This window comes from Haemaphysalis longicornis, unplaced genomic scaffold, assembly GCF_048455015.1.
Source record: "Haemaphysalis longicornis isolate Haplotype H1 unplaced genomic scaffold, Haemaphysalis longicornis Haplotype H1 scaffold_1, whole genome shotgun sequence".
In the NCBI taxonomy this organism is placed as follows: Eukaryota; Metazoa; Arthropoda; class Arachnida; order Ixodida; family Ixodidae; genus Haemaphysalis; species Haemaphysalis longicornis.
In genome coordinates this window covers 278,635,548-278,652,451 of record NW_027526203.1, presented here as the reverse complement: position 1 = coordinate 278,652,451, position 16,904 = coordinate 278,635,548, and the positions used below count along the sequence as shown (strand labels likewise).

The following is a 16,904-nucleotide window of genomic DNA, read 5'->3' as shown; positions in this document are numbered from 1 at the left end:
CAAAACTGGGTCTGTATAGTATCAAAAGTGCTTGTGAAAATCGCCATTGCAATGAGCATTTCTTCTCACCCTGCTGGTTCGACCGTACAAATACCACAAAATATTGCGCTCGTACATGAAGTTAGGTCCATGTATGAGCGCAACTTCAGCCCGTCCAATTTCATTTGCATATGTAACTTCGATGAACCAGGTATCCACTGGCCCTCCGTTTCATGTGATGGTCGTGAAGCTTATATCTGTAGGGAACTCATTAACTTTTCTGTGTCTTTCGCCCTCACTCGTTATATAAACTATAATTATGCTCCAGACTTGGTATTTTGAGGCTCCGACTTTTATGCCAAGGCTTAAAAATTGAAATAAATAATGGCCTCTGACCGTCAGGTTGTTCTTCTTTCCCTACCATGCCGAATCAGTAAGTAATGACTTGTTTTGTCGACGTTTCTTGACTTTGAAGGTAGGGATGGCGCTTCTGCTCCAGGCGCTTTAGCCAATACTAACGATGATTTTATTTTACTCAACGCCTCAAGTGAGCCTACGCTAATACACTGGATACTCTCTTTGAAAACATGGTTAACAAACGGCTTAGAGTTTATCTCCATGGAGACTAAAACCAAAATAAATGAACCGTGAGCTTTTGTACCTATCACTTAAAGTTCGCAGACTCAGGCAGCGCAGGTCTTGGAGAAATTTGGAAAGCATTCTTCGGTTTCGATGAGGAAAAAAAGGAACTTCGGGCGTAGCAGAATTAGACAAGTCTATATTTCGCGTTCAATTGTGGCGCGCACTGAACAGCCACCACCCAAAATTTTGACTTTCACTCCTTCCCGTGATACTTACTAAAATTACTTAAAAATCAACTACCCCTCTGTCGAAACGACAACGATGGGGGAACGCGAAGGTTTGCAAAATCAAGTCTAACCCCAAACTAACCAACCCAGAAACTAACCAACCCAAAATTCTGTGATGCTTCTTGTGTGTTGTTTAAAGTATGACGTAAGACTGCGCTCTTTATGCAAACACCTATTTCCTATCGGTACAGTTTACTGCACTGCGATTGTTCTCTCCAGTGCTTTACTGATACGGGCATTCCATGGTTTTCCCTAACGCTCACCCATCATTGTCGTTAGACGAAGGTGTGAAATTTCTGTCTAATTTTGGACGGCCATGCACCCATCTCCAAATCCAAACTGCTTCGGTCATGCCGGAATGACGCAATCGGATAGCCGTCGGCTTCGTAACGTGAGAGACCCAGGTTCGTTTCCAACCGCGCGAAGCGCTTTAATTTTTATTGACTTCACCCGCGATCATCATAATCGTCAAAGAAATTTGGCTTTCCTGCAGTTCTTTTTGGGCGGACCACAGACGACCAATAAAGAAAAACAGAGTGGACCACAGACGACATCAGTGAGAGGCTGAAGGCTTCGCTTTAATAAACGGCAGAAACAGTCACAGTCTAGCCGATTCACATTTCTAATATATTTATTAACTTCGTTCCAACCATTTTTACAGTTAAAAATTATGATGTTTCTCCTTTTGTCTTTCCGAATCCAACGCTATCCATTACGCGATGTGGTGACAACTGAATCAGGAGTGTTAAATCTCATACGTAGCTTGGAAACTAAAAAAAAATGTAATGGTCTCGATGGAATCACTAGCATATGCTACTCGTTCGACCTCTTTGTGGACTTCTCGTTATGCGGACGTTGTAGAAAAATGCCCATGTGCCATCATCTGGTGAAATGCAAGATTTCCCCAAATGCAGACCCACTTCTTTTAACCCTCATTTATGTAAGCTATAGAGCACATATATACATATAAAGTGAACTCCCCGACTGACTGACTGATTCATCAACGCCCAGCTAAAAATGCTGGACTAGAGAACTGAAACTTCGAGAGTACATTTATATCATGGCGTAGGGGCTCACTAAGGCGGGATTTTCGCAAATTATTCTCCTAAGAGAGGAAAAGGGGAAACTGCGTTCTCGCTCACCCGCTCAGATGCCAAAGTGCTTTTTGCTGATATATGTAGCCCGTAAGATTCTCAATAAAGCAGTTTTACGGTTTTGCCCTCGCCAGCACTAGTGGCGCGAATCTGCATTTCGGAGCGAATTGGGTGTTTTTAAAGATTTCGCAATGCATTTTTCACGGATTGATACAACCAATTTGTTTTTGCTGATAAAGTTCAATAAATGATATGCACCAAACCAATTTTAATTACTTCCCCCTGCGACGCCGCTAAAAGGGCGAAATTGATTTTTTGAAAGTACACCCCTGACGGGTCCAAAAAAATGCCTAACAGGTGATCAACACCCCGTCACACTGCTGGTTCTAGAGGCTTCAAATTTCAGGAGTAAATTCCTATTATGATGTAGGCGCTCAGTATGGCTGAATTTCTTACCTTACAACCCTGAGAGAGTAAAATGCGCTAAAAGTTTTTTTTCTCAATTTTTATTTTTATCGCAGGACCGTTATCGAACAGGCTTTTGTTGACATTGGTTACCCATACGAATGTACAAAAACTGTTTCACAAGATTTTTTAAATAACAGCCACCTGATACAGAGAATCAGGATTTCTGAAAAATAACGCGTTTTTGCGGATTTCTTATTAACTATTCAGACCGCTGATTTATTCAGTTCGTTTTTGCTTACAGATGTTACCCATACACATCTACAAATTTTATAATCTTGTCCTAACAAACATATAAGGAGGCGAGTGAAATTTCTTTAAATACACCCCCCCCCCTCCCCCAGAAAGTGAAATTCCGTTCAATTTTCGCGCGTTCGAATAGCGCGCCACCTCTTGGGACATTTTCTAACCACACGCCGCCCTTAGAAGCCCATGTTGTTTATTATAAAACTGTGAGAGATGGTTATTCAACACACCTACTGAGATAACACTCCTCATGCTTTAAAAAAAAGAAGAAGAGTTTTATTCGCTAAAAGGATTAGGGCCCGGAGGGTGCCACCCTATAAGGGTCGCGACTTCAGCCGCTCGCGTAACGAGCTCCTTCTGAGGCTGGAAATCCGAGCGGCCTAACGCCTCCACCTACTCGTCAGGGGAATAAATAGGAGTGAACGAGTCTCCTTCACACGCCCACATTTGGCGTTGAACCGTAGCCCTTTCACCGCAGCGGCATAGGTAAGAAGTCGTTTGAGCACACTTTCTTGGCCCAATTTGTTTAAGGATAGTTCCAATAAGACATGAGTTCCAGTAATTTCCCATAACCACACGCTTCCGGTAGGAGCCCACGTATTGACAGGAGGCGGGAGTCCCTAATTGTGTACAACTGCGCGCCGAACAAAACTATTGCAAGTACGAACTAACTCAACACGTGTTATATCTGTTAGTGTAGTGGCCCACGGGGTCATTGCTGGTTACCAGAATAAACTAACCACTGCATTTATGAAAACAAATACGGTATTGCGCAACTTCCAGCATAGAGTCAAGGGCGGTTTTGGTGCGGTAATCCAGGTAACTGAATTCGTACACATTATTTCTAGCAACATAGACACTGGAGATAAAGTTGACGTCTTATTCATTATTACTCCAAAGCGTCTGACACGCTCCTTCACTTTAAACTACTGCGCAAATTAAACACCGGATTAAATACCCCGCAACTAAGTTTTCGAATTTGTTGTGCTGCTGAGCTCAAGGACGCGGGTTCGATTCCCGGCCGCGGTGACTGCTTTTCAGATGGAGGCGAAAAGCAAGAACGCCCGCGTGCCAAGATTGAGGCGCTCGTTAAAGATCCCCAGGTTGTCAAAATTAATCCGAAGCCCTCCACTACGGCGCGCCTCATAGCCCAGAAGTAGCTTCGGCGCGTTAAACCTCACAAGAAGAAGTCCTTGAATGCATGCTTTTTCTTCCATACCGGTCGCAATTTGTTTCTTATAAGTAATCTGACTCGCTTGTTGTCATTGTGTGAAAACGGCTATGAAGCAAGTTTTAAATGCGAATTTCCTACAACAGATTAGAGCAGGCTTGTCGGACAGAATAAAACTATATCCTATGAAGTTTCCTGGCGCTAAAAAATTAGGAAGTAGTGCGAATACCAGCTTGAAAGCGATCGTAATTTCGTATCCCGCACGCTTCATCACGACTAGGACCCTACCAATCTCGTGGACGGGGGTGTGGGCCAGTCAAAAGCCATGTATTCCTCCGGAAAAACGTATACGGCTCTGGTTCAGTCCAAACGGGTACAAGTTGTTTTATGCGCTTTACACCCTGTATTCCCTCCCGAAGTCTTCTGTCATCACCACGTAAGAACCTGCTTCCCATTGCTTCAACCTTCTTTTTTTTTCCGTGCCGCAGGTGCGGAATATTACAGGCGTTCTTCGCGGAAGCAGAGTTGTTCACGTCCGTAGGAGCCACTGCCACTAGTTCGCGTTTCATGAAGGCCGTGGCGACAAGTAACTATTTTAGAGTCAGATCGGATCTGAGATCATTGCATAAACTAACGCGGCAGCTTTTTTTTTTTTCTCTGCAGATTGCCAAGCGCCATCAGCACTAATAAAAATATGGCACCTCGGGACTTCCATTTACTGTTCCATCTCACAAGCAAGTTCAATGCCCGGTGCAATGCACGCAGTTACTTGCACGACGCCTTAAACAGACATTGAATATGGTTATGAAGCATTCTAACTAATTTATAGGTTGCCTAGACTACGCTCTAATTTACTTCAGCCGGTTACGCGCATTCGGTGACGAGAAAAGTGCGTCCAAAAGTTGTGTCGCCCTTGTCGCATCCTGCTCGCGGATGTGGCGACGTAGTCTGCGACGACATGCCGTGGAGTCCACGGCGCGGAAACCGGGGCAAAATGTGAGTGAACCAGCAACACCGCGGTACTGGTGCAAGACGTGAGTGAAGCAATAAAATCTCCCCATTAACATGATACAGGCGAAAACTTCAATTTTAAATCCAGATCCAATGTAAAACCGCAATGTAAACCAGCTTGATGTCATTGAGGGAGGCGTGAGACAACCGCGTGCCGTGGTTATGTCGGGATCAGAATTTACCAAAGCAACCACGTACGGCTTCCACCAAAATAGGGAAAATCAAGTCTGCTTGAGCCGTATTGCAGAACCTAGCCGCCATTAATAGACTGGCACATCCACTTCAGTGCCACTTTGAACATTGATGAGATTCCTGTAATGTAACAGCGAGGATTTCATCGCACGAGCTTGAAACACCAGGCGAAACGGCAGCTTTGTAGCTTGACCATGCCCTGAGTCTGTGATCCAGTGGCTGTCTGGCTGTTTACTTGTTATCAAGGTAGAAACTAGCTCATGCGCTACTATTTTCCCAAACTGCTAAAACCACACTTGTTTTGCTCATAGCAGAAGAAGCGCAGAGTATCCCAAAGTGATTCCAACCACCCTTCTGAAGGAGCATCAATATATACTCGTAGTTTGAGTATACGATGGCGCTGGAAGCCGGCACGGTTCATTCCTATCTCTCCGCAGCTTACGGGGCCCCGCTGTGATCACGTACACCACGGATGCAATCAATGCGCCGCATTCCCAAGAAGCATCGATCCCATTTTTTTATCCCGTCTTTTACACTTTCGTTCTTCGGGGAGGGATCCTGGAAGTGGGGACATGCAGAGGCGGCGCCGGGCAAACGATTTCGCTCAGCGACGCTGAGCGTGCCCACCTCTCAATGCACATGCAAATCGCACATCCGACGTAAACGGAAGAGGGCTTACCGGGAGGGCAGATGCACTCTGATTCTGGGCTATTTCTTCTATTCCTAGTAAGAAAGCTCTGGAAGAAAAGAGAAAAAAAAGAAGCAAAATGTGAGCAACGGACTTGCGCTGGGTAAGTGCAGTCAGTGCATCTATAGTGTAGGCGACATGGGCGAAATACCAAGCAGCGCCCTCGTGAAAAGGAACCGGCTGCCTGGAATTTACTGCTACAAGTTTGCCACGTGGGCGCCCTGCTGAACTAGCCACAGCAAAGAAGCTTGGACTATTCGAGAATCGGATCACGTTAGGCTTTGGCCGGGGGTTTGCGGAACGCATTCGTCAGGTTACCGCTTGGTGTAGTGTTAGTGATGGTTCTAACGTCCGCCGCCAGCGCTGAAGGCTTTAGACCCGGTTTGCACAGCACGCAGTGAAGTTGAGTGATACGAAAAACCTTTCGTAAGCTCGTGCGTGCGATGCTTACATCTTCCATAGTGCGATATAAAGAAAAATTACAAAACAAAAAATAAAAACAGTACCAAATAACTCGCCGTCATTCCGCGCACAGGTAGATGTTGCCCTGCTGCCAAGTGAAGCTAGAATTTATTCTGTATTGTTTGTACTGAATTTAGGCCATGGTACTCCTCAGACGAAACGCAAGCAAAAGTTCGCGGAAAGCCATGTATTTGTCCGCGCAAGTCCGGCATAGATGTGTCTATATTAAACACTATATGATTTCCCCGAATAACTGGTGTCGCGTCTAAAGCTTTACCAGTAAATGGCAATCATGGAGACTAGAGATTACCGTCTGCTTACTATATCTGTGCCCCAGAAAATCTTAAAAATGTCATGAATTCTCGGTTCTCCTGAATTGTCGGCTTTGTGAATTTTCTTGCCGGAACCGTCTTCACTGGAACCCATTTTGATCGGAACCGTTTTCAGATAGGATCTCACTTTTGCCGCGTGTTTCAAGCTGGCAGAATGGCTGTATGCACCACGTTTTTGGCATTTCATGACGTATAACGCCGTGAGTTCTGAGGTCTACCTGTAGGCATGGGCGTCGGCAGGGGCCCCAAGAAGGGCCCTTGCACCCCCCCCCCCCCCAAGCCACCCCAGAACAATTGTCCTGCCCCATCTCCCTCTCCCCCTTTCCCCTCAATACGATGGGTCTGCCCCCCTCAAGACAAAATCCTGCTGACGCCCATGCCTGTAGGCCTAGCTTTTTTGGCTTCCCCTTGGTTCATATCCATGGTTGACGTTGAAAGAAAAGGGAAAAAATCCCCGGCCATCTCCACCAACGTGACACCTGGGTAGGGGCGAAGCGTGCTGCGCATAAGTGTATTCAAAGATTGTAAGTCTCTCTCTTGCCACACGGCTCGCCCTGATGGGGCGCCGGAAGAGCGCCGGTGGGAGCAGCAATCGCGCGCTTGCTGAGGCGGTGGCGCCGTTGCTTGGGTTGAACCGAATTTAAGCATTTAAATGAGAGACAGACTGGCCGTAAGTTGCCTTCGTCTCACACGCCGCGGCATGCTAAGAAGTATGCTAAGAAGTAGCGCGAGGCGTTGGAAAACGAGTGTCCCGGTGTGTTCTTTTAGTGCGCGTTTTTGCCCATCCATGGCGATGGAATGTTCTACTACATGAGCCGACAGGAGACGCCGACAGCCCGAGCCCCTTAGGTGCTTCGTCCCTAAAACGTTAATTTATTGAGCATAACAGTGGGTGGCTCTCAGTACAGAAAGCCGCGAGCCAGCGCAGCAGCCTGAACGCGAGCGATGAGGCGTTCCTTGTCCTCACACCGTGAGCTGCCAGGTCGCGCTCCCACTGCTCAGGGGAAGGAGAAGGGAGGGGGTTTGGCGCGTAGGGGCATTCCCAGTCTAGGAGGTAAGCAGTGCTCGGGACGGAGAAAGAGGGGCAGTTGTAGGTGTAAGTGGAGGGGGGATGTAGTGGCGTACCGAGGTGTAGTATGTTTGTCTGTAGTCGGCGCCAAATGCGAGCCGCGTGTGTGCTGAAGGGTGGGTGAGGAGGAGGGTTTTGAAGCTGGAGTTGGCGATAATGATATGAAATTTCAGTGTATCGGGAAGGAGCGGGGGGATAGGTGGAGGATGCGGAAAGGTCCTCTTCTGTCGACGAAAACGCCCGGAGTGTGAGTTCGGGGGCAGCGGCGTGTGCCGCCTCGTTTTCCTCGAGGGAAGAATGGCCTGGGGTACCCCCGTATGCTGCACAGTCTGGATGTGTGTGTGTGTGTGTGTGCGTGTGTGTGTGTGGGGGATCCTTGATTGAGGGTAGAATCTTGAGCTCTGAAAAACTAGGCGAAAGGTACCGAAGAGCGTGATGCGCTGTTCAGTTGCTCTTGCATGCTCTTCCACAAAAACAATGTCGCATGCTTAACGCCTAAAAGTCATGCCCTTTTTACAGTTGGCTGCGACACGGTGACGCGCTTTAAACCTCTGGCGCGAAATATTACGCAACTGGTTAGCGACCTGTGTTTCCGCAGATGTCATGTGGCACGAAGACATTTTTGGTTGTCATTGCCATAAACCTGTGAACAATTTCGCCATCCCTACGGCGCCGTGAGTTGTTCGCGAATTTGCAGCAGTCACCGCTGCGCACAAGGTGCTGTTTGAGTCTGCTTGCTAGCCAAAACATAATTTCCACTTTTCCTAAGCCAGAGACAGTTGAGCATAAAAATAACGTTTCATGTTTTGTTTTTACAAGTACCAATAAAACCGTAGTTATTGGTTCGATGTAACAACATCGCATGATTCTCCGTTACAAAGAACCCAACACGCTGCACCCGTCCACTCTTCTTCTAGTAAGCTTGCAGGACACATAGACAGAAAAGGAAAGAACAACAAAAACAAAAAAATGGTTTTATTAATTACCAAGCTGACAGAGTTCACATTTGAGAAACGAGTGAATCGGCGACATCAGTATGGCTTTGCGTTATCAGGCGAAGGCTTCGCTGTCATTACACCATTACAGAACCGTATACAGTCCGTGACGGCCTTCTTTTTCTGCGGTCCCAGTCTAAGTTAGGTGCGCCATGGCCCTGATACTGTGAATGAATGAATGAATGAATGAATGAAATAAATAAATAAATAAATAAATAAATAAATAAATAAATAAATAAATAAATAAATAAATAAATAAATAAATAAATAACCACAATTGGATCACCTCCTGGTGGTAACCCTAATTCCAAGTGCAAAAAATTGCGTATATCGCTGGCGTTAACTTGCGTATTTATTTTAAATCACAGTAATCCCTCGTTATAACGAAGTCAGTGGGACGGCGAAAAATTTGTTATCAGCGGTATTTCGATATAGGCGACCACTCGAGAAAAGCTAAAGCACTGGAGCTTTACTTGCGCCACAACTGGGAGGAATCAAAACAGGATGTATTGGGTGACGCAAAAAGGCAGTGAGCTTTAGCTGTTTCAAGTTGTTGCCAGGCGCTAGGAACCCCTGCTCCAATTTGACCAGGCATTGTATGAGGCTGTGGTCGCGGCCCGTAAAAGTTGCAGCGGCAGTGGTCCCTTTTATAGGGGCGTGCGGGCGTCAGGGAACGGTACCTGAGTTTCGCACTGGAAAGCGCCGAAAATGCCATGACTCGAGCATGAGGTCGAGTTTGTTGAGCTCCAAAAAAAAAAAATAAAAAAAAAAATAACCGGTCATTGTGGGTACGCAGCGCAATCATCAAAATTTCCCGGTTTCCCCACTAGAGGCTTTGCATGATCACCGGGCAATTTTTTCCCGAGGTGTGCAGCCATGAAGTTTCCAAAACAAGAGTATTTCGGCGCACCGTGTTCGACGACACTGCTAATTCTACGGTTCGAGTGTCGGTATTCGCGCATCGTCGCGTCCACGCAATTGACCAGTGTCTAGGAGCAAAAGTCAATGATCCATTCACGCATTTGGACCGTTTGTCTAAAGTCGGATGGCGCGAATCGACCATGGCTTGAGAAAGTCGCCGGGGAAACACCAGCTTGCGCTGACCGGCCATGTTGACAGCCTGACTCGCCGGCGGATCGCCGCAGCTCGGCGACGCCTCCGCTGGCCACTTCGCTCTAAGTGGGTCAAGGTCTTCCTGCTCTTCGAGTAATGCGGCCTAAAATGCATGCGTCTGGGTTGGGACCAGAAGAAATTTCCAATAAAATGACATTTCTAGCAAAGCGGTTTTGTTATAACGAGGCATTACTTTACGTACCACGTGTTGCTATGCGTTTTGAACAATATCAGGAAGCTTGCTGGTAATTTTTTTAAGCTAAGCGGTAAATTACATGGCGTCTCGTCTGACCTTTAGGTGCATACGTCACAGATCGTTTACATAAAACAACATGACAATTTCACAGAAAATTCCCGTAGTCGAGAAAATGGCCCAGGGGCTCATATAACGTGGTCTCGAAGATTAACCTCTTCGTTCGCGCCTCGAAGCCCTGTGAAAGCTGCGCCGTTAGCATAACAATCTGCGCTTGGCTGCACGCAACAGGCATAGCATGCGTAGCATCCTACGCTTCTATTGTTCTTTATAGCGGCCATCAGACATTTTCTCTGCTCCAAGTAAAATGAGACCACCTAATTGTAGCGATGTTTCACCTTTATGATATTGCAGATGGAAACGACGTTCCTGGGTCCATAAAGGCTGTCTACAACTTGTACTGCACCCAGCCTTTCGAACAGGCTTATCAGCGCCCTTGCAAGTATCTCGTTCACACTCTGATAGGACTATGCCGAAAAACAAAACCATTAAACATTTACTTCAACTAGCAGAAAACTTAGCGTTTAATTAATGAACGTATCATCGCGGCTTATCCTGTAATAACACGAAATGATTAAAGCCGCTAACGTTGGCGGAACTAAAGCGACTGCATGCGTTTCTTCCAATGCTCAACGGCACCTGCTTCCTATAGATGCATTAGAAGGCCATTTACGCTCCCCGAATTAGTGCAATTTCGTTTATTCGTTTCTGCTTCGCAGACGACAGCCGGCAGCAGGCCGAATGCACCTGAAGGAAATTACTGCAACCGCTATGCAGGTCGTGGTCATCAAGGTGATTAATCGACACAGCGAGTGCACCTTCACGCGGAAATAAAAAAAAACGTACCGATTGTCTCACACGCGAAGTAGTAATGGATGTACGTATATTAATCCGCACAGACAGATAGATCTATATCACACACATAGGAGGAGCAAACTATGGACCCCACTATCTGGCCGAACCCACGCCTGAGCGAACCCCTATGTTCCGATGTTCCGCCGCTGCGGCTGACAGTCCATTACTTACGCCGAAGACGCATGTCCATGACCAGCAACGTGTGGGATCCTTATGAATGTTCGTACACAGACAATTTGCTTTGCCGGCCCTGCCTGGCAACAAGCGGCGTCCTCAGCGCCCGCACGTTTACACATAGAAGGTCCACCACCTAGGAATAGAGAAAATCGAAATGACCAGAGCCATTATATCCCTTTGTTCCCAAGGCTATCCAATTGCCTGTGGGCTGAAGGTTGTAACGTACTGCTGAGGCGGCAGAATGGTCGAACGCGAAGTCCTGGTCCGGCCCAGTGATCTCGCGCAAGGTCGAACCCACGGCTTTGCTCATAAATACAGGACAATAAAACTGGAGCATTCGAATCAAGATCAGGATTATTTGCTGATGCAATAAAGAACAAGCGCCCCTCCCACCCTTTTCCTATTTTTTTTCGGTCAGTTCAGTGTTACTACGTTTCGGGGAGGCTTATTCGTTTTGGTTAGAGACTCTTGAAGAAATTCTTTTAAAGAGGATATTTCTTGGGCTACTTGAACGCGACAGACTTGAACGTCTGTCTGTCTTGGAAGCATAAATTTATTACCAAGAAATCCTGGTATCAATGATACAACGTAACAACCAGAAACAATTAAACAAGTGCAGCGCCTGTTGCTACAAAACTAATAGAGCGCGAAGGCTGCCAGTTGCAGACACTTACAGAAACACATAAACAGTTTCAAGTTGATTGTAGACAAAAGATTAACATACAAACAATTTAGAGTTGCTTACAACCAAAAGATTAACATGCGAGGTAAACAATGATCTGTCCCTCGATTCAGCCCCCCGACCAAAGTGAAACAGATGCTGCACAATAGGTTTATATATCCACAGCCAAATCTAAGCGACTAAGCACGGTAGCAATGTTCGTACTTGTCAACGTTGTTGAGCCAAAACAAAATATTATGGTTATCTGGGACAATACATCAATACATAAGTGATATTTGCAGCGATTTGTGTATTAGAAATACACGGATGGTTGATTTAATGAAAGATAATTCCAGAAAAATACAAAAGCGGTCGTCCACGGTTCCCCTAGCGGCATTTAAAAAAAGCAAACTGCAATAGTAACCAAACGTTTTACTAGATAGTTTTCACGTTCCACTTGGAACGCATGTGCGGTAAGTAGGGTGCCTCGATTCACGGGCGTCTCTGCCGTACGGCAGCGCTGGCACCGAGGCATTCGGCGTGGAGCAGTGGAACGCGGTAAATTTAAATTCACTTGAGCAAACCACTGGAGCGTTTATCTTGAAAGGAGAGAGACGGGAGAGGAACAGCATGAGAAGTGAGCGGGAAAGAGAAGGGAGACGTTTACTTGGCAGGGGCGCTAGACGACTAATGCGTTTCATCGACGTTTGCAACGAAGTGAGCAGATACGCGGCCAATTTTTTGCTGGACTTCCGCGGTGGAACCAATAATGCATGCTGATTCTCCCTTAATGCAAGAAAAAGTTTTATTATGTCGTATGCCCTATACATATACTATGCAGAAATCAATAAGGGCGCAATACCTTGAACAACAGTGTTACTGCTGAGTTGTTTCAGTTTCCGTATTGGTGCTTCTAGATTTGAAAAAGTTATATTCTTTTGAAGTTCGAGCTCTCTAACGGCTCGTGCTCTTTTGGAACGGGTTCCTTTCACCGAGCAAGTCCCCGCCCGTCCAATTGGGCGCTAACTAAAGCTAACTGAATCTTTCGCTTTCCACTAGGACCGTTGTGTTCCATACGAATCCCGAAGACGCTTCTAACGGCGCACATAAAATATCTATTCCATGGAACTAAATGTCGGTTTTTAATTACGCGTATAGTAACAAACAACCACTGAACATTGTGTCCCACAGTGGCTGTGCGATTTCATTGATCAGTATCGGAAGACTGCATTACAATGGGCACGCCATGCAATTTCGAATACACAACTAGATTTCCGATTTGGAGTTCTATTCCTAATGCCACGGAATTACTTCTACGGAAAGGCGAGCATTAGTACGCGTTGACGGCTAAATGATATATATGCATCGCAGTAAAGAGGAGAAAATTTTCGCGCGCTTTATGTTTCGAACAGTAACGCATAAATTTTGGCGACAGTTTTGTAGAACTTCTTTTTTATTTTCCTCGTCATGCGAAAAACAAAAAGGTTTGCAAGCATTCCACGTTTGAATCCACGTGTTACGAATAAATCAGTGCGACTCGGTGACCCTCAGGGTTGGTATAAGGCACAAATGAAATGTGAGTACGGAATGGCATGATACGAACACACAAGGTTCAAGATTTTCTTTGCAACCTGTCAACTAATGTCGTGTTCCCGCACGTTTATTTAGTCCGACGACATCCCTTCAGTGTCATAGAGAGAGAGAGAGAGAAAAAGTAAAGGAAAGGCAGGAATGTTAACCAGGCTACGGCCTAGTATAATTTACTATACAATTGTTAGACCTTCACTGAACAGAGGTTTTGCCTCTTCAGGTTTGTAGTTTCGCATTCGCCTTTACGTAAATCTGCCCCTTTCACCAACCCCTTTCCCAATACCATCTGGAGCCGCAATACAGATAAAGGAGTTAGAACACTACGGTCGAAACTACGCGTACTTACTAATAGCGGCAGAAAAAGCATGTAACGAATTTATTTATTTATTTATTTATTTATTTATTTATTTATTTATTTATTTATTGATTGATTGATTGATTGATTGATTGATTGATTGATTGATTGATTGATTGATTGATTGATTGATTGATTGATTGATTGTGGGGTTTACCGCGCAGGCGATTAGGCGCGCCGTAGTGGAGAGTTCCGGTTTAATTTTGACCACCCGGGGATCTTTGACGTGCGCCGAAATATCGTACACACGGGCGTTTTTGCTTTTCGCCTCCATCAGATTTGCGGCCGCCGCGGCCTGGAGTCGAACCCGCGTCCTCGTGCTCAGCAGCACAACGCCTTAGCGACTGAGCCACCGCGGCGTGTAGCGTGTAACGAATGTTACACAGATCGAGCAGACTGGGCAACCCGCACCTTGCAACTGAAAAGTTTAATAGTGAAACAGAATCACATGTATAGCACTCGGTACAAAACAGACAAAAAAAAAAAAAAAACAAGTGTCCAAAGAGCGTGACACGTGATAAGTACAGGTGAAACCAGGGACAGCGATCTCTTTGCCAGCCGAGCCTAGTGAAGGAACGCTGTTAAAAATGTTCCCTTAACTATATAAAACTTAAATAAATTTTCTGTGTACTTTGAGCAAGACGACTGCGTCCCACGATAGGCACACCAGTAGCGCTTTCGCTGGTATGTATGCTTAGTTGAGAAAGGGAGACACAACAATGGGGCATTCGGCTCGGTATGTGCACTGCATGGCGTCATGTGGCCATGGAAAACATGTAAGTGTCTGTTTCGATGGGAAAATATTCATGTCTAGCCGTCACGGGCAAGGTGCATTAACACTGCACAAGTCAAAAGTTAACTCTGCACAAGCTTTTGGCGAACTCATAATGCAGATGGTAACAATTGCGGGTTATTTACTTGGTGTCTTTAAGGTGTGATACACACGTGAAACATTGCAACTCGCTGGAACTTGCACTGGCGTCGACGACAGGCCTAGGTTTTCGTGGGTATTTCATCTTAGAGCAAAAATATCGCCATCACGCAACTCCCTTGTCCGACATGCGGGCATCCCGAGACGCTCGCTATCTACGCCCTGTATCGGACCTGCTCCGTTCATGACACCGGGGCTGCTGCCAAAGGCTCAAACCGTGGCCTTGCAGGCACTACACCGATCATCGTCAGCGCCGTCTTTCTGCCCAAGCGGGCCATTTCGTCGCTCCGAAATCCCGGAAAGCCGTTCGAAGCGGCAAAACGCCCGGTAATCGCCCCTATCACTGGCGCCACCGCGAGCCGCGGAAGAGGTTCCACAGCAGCGATTTTCTTAAGGCCCCATCAGCAATAAACTGCCACGCTTGATCGATCTGGCGGCAATGGAGTTTTTTCGCGGGACTCTCGGGGCAGTTTCTCGCGCGCGACTTTATCTTTGGGACTACGATAAGCATGCTAGGATGGAAACAAAGGTTCGGCCGTGCATTCACTTATCGCACCGTTATAGTGTCGTGAGCGAGCATTGGCCACCGATAGCGAAATCTCTTTTGTGGAGTGTTGAGAAGCGTTCTAGAGGAGAGCACGGGAACAGCGTCTTGCGGGTCGGTCTGAGCGCAAAGCCGTGTTTCTTATGCTACCGAGCTCTTTTTAACCCGGTACGGGCGTCCGGAAATTAAACCGTAGTACCAGCAGTGTGATGAACCCGCATGTTCTAGGAGATACGCATGCAATGAAGAAAAATTTTCCGGTTTCGTCAGATTTGTCCCGAGATTCCAAGACGTCCTTTTTTTTTTTTTTTACAGCGAGCCGTAAACAGCCATTCTCTAGTGTTGAAACAATTTAAAAACTAAAAATAAGTTATGACATTAAAAAAAATTAATGCACAGTATTTGCAAGAAGCACGAAATGGTTACCCCTACGAGACGAGGTGTGAGCGCGGCATGTTAAACTCGCCTCTCAAAAAGAGAAAAAAAAACTTGTCGAAAAGTTTTGAGAACTAAACTTATGCGCAAGCATTCCTTCGAGCCGCTATGCTATACACCAGGACATTGTAAAGTTGGCTTCACTGCGATGCACAAATGCTCAGATGCGTTGATGGGAAGACATTTTATCGAGAACAACGTAAGCAGTTTTCTATCAAACCATGAAGTCCCGATGCATCCCTGCATAACGGAAAACACCTGCAGCGCCTGTAACGTCAGCTTCACCTTTATACTTGAAGGCAGCGCATTGTGTTACGCGGTTTTTAAAACAAAGCTTTACTACTTTCGTCCGGCGGTTTTGCCGCGGATGCGCAAGTTCACCATTTGACCGAAAACAGACCCCCTTCGATACACCTCTCGAAGGAAGCGTATCGCGTGATTCGCCGGGCCCGCTTTCGGCTCTGCGCACAAAGGCCTCATTTTCAGTCGTTCTGCTCAACCATGAGCGGCACGGCCCCTGCGGTTGCAGCCGATCAGCTGATCGGTCGCCGACCATCCCACGCATGCGCCGCTGGGTCGTCTCGGGCTACGTGACTCGTCTTGCGCCGCGTTCGCCGTGAGAGGAACGCCGCGTTCGACGGGAATGAAAGCGAGGCCGGGCCTCCTCCTGTGAGCGCTGCACGGGGCGGAACGGCTTGAGCCGTGGTCGGCCATACGGCTACATCAAAGGTAAACCAAGCGAAACAAACACTCAACCAGACTAGGCCAAGCTTTTGCTTTGCATATCCAGGGTGAGCTGAGCTAAGCCGCAGCCGTTTTTCCCCCGCAATTCTTCTTGCCAATTCTGAAGATACCGATCATCTCCATTCGCACTGTTCTAACGACTACAAGTGTTGACTTGATCAATTATGGATTATTTGGCAGATATAAGGTATCACGCTGTTTCGCGTTGCGATCAGTCCTCGCTGCGGAATTATATAAATATTGCTCGCGCGCTCAAAGACGCTACAAGTTAGTAAATATAATATCATCCCTGCGAATCGCGTTAGTACCAGGGTAGAAGGACGGCCTCCCGACCATAAACCAGCGTTAGGGCTCTGCACGATAAGAGAGCCAAAAACAAAAAAAACAAAAAAAAAACACAGGAAGCACCTCTCGTGTATTCCTCCTAGAAAGCCATCGGATCGATTTTCTTCTGTCTTTTCTTTTATTGTTCTCATGATATTCTGACCATTAGTGTGACGTGAAAACGAATGCGGCATACAGGCAGGGGCGGGACAGCAGAAAGCGGCCTTCCACGTCGGAGGGCTTCAAGAGCTTCCCATACTTTTAAGACTGGCGCGCACAGGCGGTGAAGAGTTGGACGAGCTTCTGTCCTAGAGAGTAGGCACTTTACCTAACACAATCAAATGACTTG

The 16,904-nt window shown here is 46.5% G+C and overlaps 1 protein-coding gene across 6 annotated transcripts in view; it reads right to left on the bottom strand.

Moving 5' to 3' along the window:
* LOC144146608 (uncharacterized) overlaps window positions 1-16,904 on the bottom strand; it is a 478,728-nt gene that overhangs the window by 293,216 nt on the left and 168,608 nt on the right. For all 6 annotated transcript variants that reach the window (XM_077678547.1, XM_077678552.1, XM_077678560.1 and 3 more), the window contains exon 2: window positions 5,707-5,764. In XM_077678547.1, the coding sequence (XP_077534673.1) occupies window positions 5,707-5,764 (58 nt within the window). The remainder of the gene's footprint in view (window positions 1-5,706; window positions 5,765-16,904) is intronic.